This window comes from Oncorhynchus mykiss, chromosome 12, assembly GCF_013265735.2.
Source record: "Oncorhynchus mykiss isolate Arlee chromosome 12, USDA_OmykA_1.1, whole genome shotgun sequence".
NCBI classification, from domain to species: domain Eukaryota; kingdom Metazoa; phylum Chordata; class Actinopteri; order Salmoniformes; family Salmonidae; genus Oncorhynchus; species Oncorhynchus mykiss.
In genome coordinates this window covers 69279403-69289258 of record NC_048576.1, presented here as the reverse complement: position 1 = coordinate 69289258, position 9856 = coordinate 69279403, and the positions used below count along the sequence as shown (strand labels likewise).

The window sequence follows — 9856 nt, the reverse complement described above, 5'->3', positions numbered from 1 at the left end:
TAAACGCCATGAATGTAACATTCAAACGTAATAAGGGTCCCCTGGGAAACTGGCCAACACTGGTTCCTACCCTGTCACAACTTCTACTGTACCTTGCTTGTTCTTTCGTTGTCATGCCAAACTACACCAAGCATAGAATCAGCCAGGCTATTTTTATTTCTATGATTACAACAGTTCAGCAAACTGTTTTGATCTAAATGGCAAGTTAAATCATAATTGCAATATTTGGTAAATATCATGCACTGCTAGTCTCAGCCCTACATCACATTGTCTGTTGCAACGGTGACCACATGTGTCTTGTATACAGACAGGTTGTAACTGAGGAAATGCATCATGTTCACTAAGAATGTGACAAATACTTTTTAAAACTGAATTTTAATCTAAATTCAGACCCCCCCATTGAATGGATAGTTTGACCCGCCATTTTGAGTCACAGGCTGATAATATTTTTTTTTAAAACAAGCTGTACAATCAGTCCTGGACTAAACAAATCCGTCACCAAGGTGGAAAGCTGTGGTTGAAGTTGTACACCATGTTGAGAACCAAAAAAAGCGGGTTTGCCGCCAAGCCTTCATGAAACAGGGCTGTTTTCCATAGTTAATCCCAGGTGGCTGTACTATTCATTACTACATTGATTTAATCAACAGGGGTTGTGTTCTGATTGCTTAGTCATGTTTGATACAGGCTCCAGACGCCTACAGCTCTGATTCTGGTCATTCCTGTTACACAGGGTTTTGCAACTCGCTGACCTCTTTCTTTCACTCCTTTTGCAAGCTGGCTCATTCTGTACATTTTGTTCTCTTTTTCTATTTTCTTCTGATTGTTCCATCTCTGTGGTTGCAGTCAGTTTTGTGTTTGTCGGGTGATGTTTGTCGGGTCACTTGACAAGCTCAACTCTTGTGAGTGGATGTGATTCTATCAACAGAAAGAAGCTGATACTGATCAAACGGCTGCAATCACTGCATTACCAAACAGAGGCTGTCCTTTATCTCTCACCAATTGATCTGTGTGGCAATTCCTTGTCTGTGGCAACAGTGTGTAGTTATGACCTGGGTCTGTGGTAAGTCTAGTAATCCCTGTGTCTTTGGCGACGGTGCTGGAGCACTGTATTCCCTTTGGCCTTGTGTGCCAGTCCAAATAGGTCAAGTCTTCTACACCCCTGACCTTTTTTAGATGACCTGACTCAACTCCATTGTTACCTGGCCTCACAGCTTTAGAAGTCTTAATAGCACAATGTCCAGGGGGGGGATTTTTCTCAAGGAACCGTTCTAGAGATGAATAAATGAAAGGCTTGCACAAACACAGCTTGACGGTTTCCCAAAAAATGTGCTTTAATTTTAAGCACCAAAAGACCACTGCTAATGAGCCTTGTTGTAAGCACTGCGGGAACTCTTAGAGCAGTCCCCGTGCATAACTAGACAATATTATGCACCCGTTTTTAATTAATAGAACTGGGTTTGCCAGGAAGGAAGGAAGCGGGAGTGGTTTGACATGGAGGACGCCACATAAATCACATGACTACACTTTAGCTTGATTGTATCCAAGATCTTTTAAGCAGCTCTCAATGGGAACAGTAAGTATTTTAACAGCAGTGTATTGGGCTGCAGTGTGTGTGTGTGTGTGTGTTCATGAGAGTTTGAAATGTCCCTGCCTTCAGGAAATGAGAAGTGAAGATCACCAAGTGCATGTTCCAAATAGGTGGGTCCACGCCACATCAACCAGGTTAAAGGACACCCCACCCACTAGTCCCTTGACTGTCTGGGTGTCTGTTTTTGGCTTCATGAGTGTTTGTCTGTGTTCAAGTGCTTGCAGATGTTTACTCTTCATCCTGTGGAGACCCTGTAGCCAGAGCAGGCAAGACCTAACAAAGTTTATTTTCAGAACCTGATGTGAGAGAGAGTCGATTACTGAAATTTTTGCATCACAGTTCCTTGTTGACATCACAGGGTTAGAGAGGATGTGAGTCAGTGTTTGTGTTCTATGCAGATGAGAAAGAGAGCGCGCCAAGCTAGCTCATTTGGTTCCTTGGAAGTTGTGGGAATGTGTTTTTTGAGAGGGGGGTGTATCCCAATTGGTTCTGGGAACAAAGCCGTAGGTTTCCTAGTAAAACTGAATAAGTAGTAGATAAGTAATAAAAGTAAAAAATGTAGCCTGTTCTGGAAAAAAAGAAAACATTTTTAGGTTGCAGGGAGGTTTTATAAACACTGAGAATGGAAATTATAGGTTACTTAGAGTTTGTTGAATAACTTCCTTAAACCTTGACCAAACCGTCTTCGCCCGTGTGTGCGCCATTGTGCCTGACGCGTTCATGACACGCAGGCTAAAATGCCAATTCATTTGACCGGTCAAAACACAAATGAGACATTCAAGGACAGATTGCTATTGCTAGCTAATTTGTCCTGGGGGAAGAAATACATAAGGTCCTTTTTTTTTGCTGGATCATTGTAGAATTTTGGCCCATTTTGAGTCATCCAAAATCATGTGTTCTCTACTCTGACAATCAATCCACTGATCAAATGGGAAACCTAGTTAGATTTTTAGTGAGATTTCTCTCTTCATTCAGTTTTCTTTTTCTTCTGTGGATTTTATATGGTGTTTGGTAACCAACTTTAAGGTGCGTTACCTCAAACTAGACTGGAGTCTGGACCTCCAATCACCCACGTGGGTTATTATGCTCTTAGAAACCCATGGGTAGATGGGAGAGGTGGCGTGTCTAAAATAGAGCCAAGATCTATTTGAGCGCCTGGCTACGCAGACCATGTGAGCAGTTGGGATGAAACTATTCAATAACACACATGTACATTTTTTTTTGCACGCAACACGGCTGGTTTAGTCACCATCTTAAACGTTTCAATTAATGTTTCAATAAGACTAAACACTGCTAGCTTGTTTTAGGTCAACTTTTTTGTTTTACTCCAAGCACATAGGACACATGAAAATTTAATTTCCTAAGGCTTTAATCATGCAAACACATAATATAAAAAAATTATGACACGGCGTCTGAAATTTGAAGCTCTGTTCCCTATCCATGCATGGAAATAGTCCACTGGGCCACCAGGTTGGAGCTAGCGTGTTTTTTTTTTTTTTTTTACATATACAAAGCAACATTCCCAGAAAGTTGTGGGAAGGTATGCAAAATAACCATAGTACAAACACGCCCTCATCAAGCGCTAAGAAACATGGTTCTCAGTTATGTTATGTGCTTGCTGGGAGTGGCAGAGGAACGTGTGAGTGAGTGACTGACTGACTCACCACAGCACTGATGCTGTATGTGAGTGGGTGGTCAGGTTCATTCTCTTGCACTGTTAGTGGGAGAGGGCCAGGGTGAATACACAGCACCAGATATGTCTGCACTCCCATCTGCGTTCAGAAATAGTCACTTCCCAACTGCTAGGCATTATTGGCTCTTCTGGCAGAGAGGCAGGAGGAAGGGAGGCTGTCTGAGAGGAGATAAAGACATGAGGGGGGAGGGTAACCTGCTGGGTCGCAGTGGCTGAGCATTCAGAGGTGCAAATGTCTTGTTTTCACCTTTTTTCTAAACCACTTGTAAACCATTCATAGTTTATTTTTCCATAAATTTGAACATTGTGCTCTGTGTTCTTGGTGTCACCCTTGGGTCAATTAGGGATGTGTGGTTTGCACACACAGCAAAAAGGCTGTAAATGATGTCACATAACAGGCCTATCTTGTGTACATACCACTAAGCAGTTTTGTTATGCATACATTGAGAGAACACAACAAACGGAATCTCTCCCACGTTCTCTGTGGAGGCTGTGCTGAATGATATTCAAACCAGAATCAACCAACCTCTCTCCAGCCTGTCTGCTGCTCTATGGGTTCACTTACACAGGATATTGGAGGCGGACGCCAAATGGCCCGTTGTTGCGTAGCCTAGGACGTCATAATCGTAGCAAGCTCAGTGGTTTTGACAGCCAATAAAACGAGCTGAAAGCACCCTATTCCTCGATAATCAAACCTATATATAACCAAGTGATGGTCAAGTTCGAGACTGGACAAAGTACAGCATGCCGGTGACCAATTCAAGAACATAGGCACCTTTAGAGATACTGCGAGGGACAACCGTGCCGTCGGGACATGTTTGTGGACATACATTCTTACTGGTAAATTTTTTGCTATTGTCCTTTGCTCCGCAAATAAGATGAATTATTTAGTAAACTAGCCGTCGGGACGTTTTGCAGTGCGTAAATACAGCGCGTTCACTCGTGGATTAGAAATACATTTGCATAAAGGCTAATGTATCTATTAGATGTTCATCAGTCTACTCGGTTTTTGGAACACTTTCTTATAGGTTAAGTAATTGAAATTCCTGTGAAATGGCATAATATAATGCGCTACTGTACTATATTCATTGCATACATTTGTATGTAGCCTAATATTGTATGAAGATGGTTACATGACATTATTCGCCTACAGCAAGAGCTGCAGAGCGCGCTACATTTTCTGGCATTGTAGAGAATTACAACATTGAACAGTGTCCGTCTCTCTTGGGGTTATTTACAGGGTTTTCCTGTTCCTTAATTATCCTCCTCACTTTACAGATCCCATGCATTGGTTGATAGTGTTCTAGGAACCCTCTGTTGACAGCACGGAACATTGAAGGTCAGTACAGTATGTTCCGTTCTTCTCACTGATTCCTTGCAGCTTCAAACAGAGCATCGCATGACGTGTAGGCTGGCGTAAAAAAAAAACATGTCTTGATTTAAGATATCAGTTTACTTTGCATGCTGTTGACTCATTATTTGTATTGCTTGGTCTTATTACGTTTCTATGTTCTGCAGCTTCACAGGTGCAGGACATCACAGCTGTACCACTTACATAATAATGAGACTTTACATTTTGACGTTTTCAAATGGTAAAAAAAACTGTATTGTAGTACTATAGTCCAGGACCAGATATGACTCGACACGATCAGTAGGGCCTTTGAAAATATCTCTTTGTTGCGTAATTTAACATACTAGCTACAACAGCAAATGTTAGAGAGCTAAATGATCTAGATATCCTTACAATGTGCAACAATGTAACTGCATTTAGTACCTATAAAAATGGTTGCGTGGCAGCTTAGCACTGCAAGTGACTTGTGACACGACTCGTGACTATAAAGGACTCGGACTTGAAGACTTGTGACTTGCTCTGACTTAATGTGGTTTCAGGGGTAGAAATGTATACTAAAACATCAATGTTGTTGTGGCTACCAAGCAGAAATGCAACCCACGCTGATATTGGCAAAATTATTCTTTCTCATACCACTTATAATCTTTCTATTTCAGGTCCATTGAAAAAATAAATTCTCTAAATGTTTGTATTTTGTTTGTCTTTTCCTCTTCAATCTTTACTTTTTACTCTGCTTCCATCCTCCTCCTCCCTGTCCTATTAGACACATTCTTCCCAGAACCCCTACCTTGTGTTTTCCGACCTGCCTCGTGAACGAGAGACCAAAAGGTGCAAAAGAGCGGGATTTTGGTGCCACTCATCTCAGTAAGAGGTTGTGGCAAAGCCAATCATGAACTGCTTTGGCTCTCCCCCAGGCGAGGACGTTACCCCCCCACGTTCCAGACGCTCTGCAAACAACATGGCCGCCAACTCAGCAACACCCCCCTCTGACAGGCGCTTCCTCATCATCTTCGACTTTGACGAGACCATTGTGAATGAGAGCAGTGATGATGTGGTGGTGCAGGCGGCCCCAGGGCAGAACCTCCCCGCCTGGCTGAAGGACACATACCGGCCGGGCCACTACAACGAGTACATGCAGCGCGTGCTAGCCTACATGGCAGAGAAGGGCGTGCCCGAGAGCGCCATCCGCTCTGTCATCGAGAAGATCCCCGCCTCTCCTGGCATGCTGGCCCTGTTCCAGTTCCTCCGCCACCGCCCCCCGCAGGACTTTGAGGTGGTTCTGGTGTCTGATGCCAACACCTTCTTCATCGAGTCCTGGCTCCGCCGCGTTGGGGCCCGCCAGCTCTTCGTCAAGATCTTCACCAACCCTGCCACCTTCGACAAGGATGGCCGGCTGGTGCTGCGCCCCTTCCACTCTCACAGCTGCCTGCGCTGCCCGGAGAACATGTGCAAGCAGGTGATCTTGAGGGACTATGTGATGAGGCGGACGCAGGAGCGTGGGCGGCCGTTCCAGAGGGTATTTTACGTGGGCGATGGGGCCAACGACTTCTGCCCGTCACTGATCCTGGGCCCCCGGGACACGGCGTTCGCCCGGCGGGACTACCCCATGCACCGGCTGATCACTGAGATCCACGAGGCCAGGCCGGGGGAGTTCAAGGCTGTCACTGTGCCATGGGCCAGTGGGGATGATGTGGTGGAGCGACTCAGGAAGCACGCAGAGGAGAAATAATGACGCTAGGGGGGCGGGGGGGTACACCACCTGTTCACACACACCCATGAACAAATACTCAGAGACACACGCACATACACACTCATACACAAATCACATTCCCAGATCAAATACCCACAAAACCACATACTGACACACATCAATGAAAAAACACTCTACACTCAAGAATAGAGCATGCCAATTGAACAGGCCTTTGATATATTGCCTGCGACAGACCGTGTCACACTTCCGCTCAGTCCATCTGTCTTACTCTGACTCAGCCATAGAGCTAGAGATACTGTAGAGATACTGTAGTCTTTCAGTCCAGCTCATCATACTCTAGGCTTAAGGTCAATGAAAGATAGCAACCCAATAAAAGCATCAACTCTGTTAATCATTACAGAGACCTATGCCTTAGTTGATGCCCTACCAATCAGGCCAGTATTGAGTCAACCAAGCTTTTACAGGGATTGATCCTTCTACGCTGGATTGAGAGGGAAGAGGAACAAACACATCATTGACTGAATAGGGGGTTCTGCAGTGATACATTTAGGACTGATGTATTACCTATATTCCTTTGACACTGAGCTTTATTGGTTTATTAACAGTCAAACTAGGTCAGTAGGGCAGCAGATCATGTTAGTTAGTGGCCCGTTCTCTGACTCTAGCCCTCTCCAGTCCACACAATGGCATTGTCGATGCTAAATGAATGGGTGGCTATTCCAGTGTAATTATTATCTTATATTATCAATAATGAATGGTGTTTACTTGTTAACAGTGCTCTTTGTGAAATAGAGAATTTATGGTTGATCAGGGAAAATGTAATGTGACAACATCGCCATCTACTGGCAGACCTAAAGATTGCAACTGGAGACCAGTTTTAAAGTTTGTACCAAATGGCATAACTAAATATTGTCATTTTAAAACATTTATTATTTGTGTATACATGTCTGTTTTTAATATGTACCATGTACTTGTTCTACCACCAGCAGGAATATAAAGCCATGAACTTAACTTCTGAGTCTGTACTTTAATGTCCTATCCTAACACACTGTATTTGCACCCCACTATGTTATTCTCTACACATAAGTGCCACTGGAAACAGTGTTTCTTAAGGCAGCAGCACAATAGGCTTGCACTCCATTTAGATGCGTTTCGCACACATGCCTATGCCACACCCCTCCCTCTCAAAACATTAGACCACGGAGGATAATTAGCTGTGAAATAGGCCAAAACCAATGTGATAAAGGAAAGGTATATATAATGTCTCCAAAGTGGGTGAAAAATAGTTCACCATGACACCAAAGAGATTATGAATTTATTCTGTGTAATCGCTGATAAATGCATACTTTTGGTTCGACATATTACAAGGCCTACTGAATTACAGAGGCAGATTTGTTCCTCATGCCAGTCATCTGACACCCCAGAACTATGCAACCATCAATGAACAATTGTCAATTTCCACAACAACAAAAAATTATAATTGTGCCAACATCGCTTGAGCCCCTGAGGATTTATCCATTGGTTGTATTATAAGCAGGCCTAGCCTATCTAGAATATATCTATGACACAAGCCTATCTAAAAGATATCTATGACGTTATACAGAATTTGAGAACAAGAACAGTCCAATGTTATTGTTTCACATAATGACTGTAACCACTTAAACTGTTTACAAAGAGCAGGCTATTAGAGAAAGCTAGTTTAACAACTTATATATCGTGATAATGGTTGCAATACATCTTCATTTGGCAAATATATGACTGTCGTTTCCACCTTAAAGGCCCAATGCAGCCATTTTTATATCAACGTCAAATCATTTGAGTAAAAATGAAAACCCTTACAGTAATTATTTTCCAGTAAAATGGTCAAAAAGAAACGAAAATAGCTTTATAGCCAAAACCTATTTCTCAAGCATTAATTTTGCTAAGAATGTCCCGGAGTGGTCTTAGTGGGGCAGGCAAAACTGAAAACTAGCTGTTATTGGCAGACAAGTTTGGAACTCTCTTTGTCATTGGTCTATTAACTTATTTACTGCCTGGGAATGTCACCAGTGAAGCTGAAACTCCACCCATGTGAAAAAACCTTCTGATTAGATGGTCCTGTGTAGATTGTATTTTCAACCAGCAACTATTAGGAAGAAGCATAACATTCACCATGTTTCCATCCAACCATTTCATGCGGATTAATTACTTGATGTATGAAAAACTCACGACCGGCCTAATGGACACATGAAATGCTGGTACAATTTTATAAATGCTGACAGACAATTTTTTTATTTCGACATGGTGGGAACTTTCTGTGTCGGTAAAATGATTTATGCGGGAAATGGCGGTGGAAATGCCTTTATGTACAAATATTGATATAATAACCATCAAATCGAAGTCAACTTGGAGTCACGCGAGGATATGTTGTGTGGTCCTCCCACTACGACTCAGGAAAGCTTGCAGTTTATTAGGCTAGAGATTGAGCTCCCGAGTGGCGCAGCGGTCTAAGGCACAGCATCTCTGTGCTAAAGGCATCACTACAGGCCCTGGTTCAATTTCAGGCTGAATCACAACAGTCTGGGAGTCACATAGGCCGGCACACAATTGGCTCAGCGTCAGTCTAGGTTTGGCCGGGGTAGGCCGTCATTGTAAATAGGAATTTGTTCTTAATTGACTTGCCTAGTTAAGAATAAGAATAATTGACTTGCCTAGAATAAGTTATGATTAACTTCACAGGGTGGTGAACGTGCAAGGTGATGATGAGCTTTATGCTTCTTTACAATAAATATCAAGGGTCTTATTCTTGTGACATGATGATCGATGATGGGCTGCCGTTTTACAAATACAAATAATATCACTCTTATAATAATAATCTCATAATGTAGGTAGCCTACCTTCACTGTATCTGCAAGCTGTTGGCTAGAGTGCTTGTACCAAGACCATAGTGGACATATTTGCTATATAAAGAAACAGTTTTTGTGACAAAACCATCAGTAAAGTTGAAAATGCGATGGAAACCCATTTAACTTGTATTTATCATTCGGTACATGTGAATTTAACAGCAGATTTTAAAATATGTGCATGATAATCTGTCTCAAATTGTTTGGAAACTAGTAGCTGCTGATCAAATCTTTTGTACTGCTAAAATAGTTTTTACAATGTTAGTTTCATTAGCGGTTGTACAATATGATACAAAATACAGAAAACAACATTTTGAGTGCACTAGGCCTTTATAACAAACCTACAAATCCATCTAACACAAATATTGACTTTCAGTACCAAATATCTATCCTGAGTTATCGCGCTTGTCGTTCATGTAAAATATGCGCCTGTACAAAAAAATATAGCCCAGGCAAGAGACTTCGCGCGCATGAACATTTTCTTCCAAATATATTAGCAAATACAATATCTGTGGACTGTACATGTTATATACATTTCATAAAACAAATAACCATAGATATATTATTTGAATATCATTATTTTTAATGCATTGTACTTTAATAAAATATACAATCAGGCAATATGAAGATA

General features: G+C 42.1%; 1 protein-coding gene across 3 annotated transcripts; it reads left to right on the top strand.

Moving 5' to 3' along the window:
* Positions 1 to 3871: 3871 nt before the first annotated feature.
* On the top strand, positions 3872 to 7354 carry LOC110538152 (probable phosphatase phospho1). 3 transcript variants are annotated; one of them, XM_021624781.2, is made up of 4 exons: positions 3872 to 4121; positions 4560 to 4620; positions 5396 to 5460; positions 5547 to 7354. In XM_021624781.2, exon 4 carries the CDS (start codon positions 5591 to 5593, stop codon positions 6359 to 6361), a length of 771 nt encoding a protein of 256 aa, XP_021480456.1. In that variant the 5' UTR covers positions 3872 to 4121; positions 4560 to 4620; positions 5396 to 5460; positions 5547 to 5590; the 3' UTR covers positions 6362 to 7354. The 3 variants fall into 3 exon arrangements, with proteins under 3 accessions (XP_021480456.1, XP_021480457.1, XP_021480455.1); XM_021624782.2 differs by lacking the exon at positions 5396 to 5460 and having other exon boundaries at positions 3882 to 4121; XM_021624780.2 differs by having other exon boundaries at positions 3882 to 4121; positions 5396 to 7354.
* The last annotated feature ends 2502 nt before the right edge of the window (positions 7355 to 9856 follow it).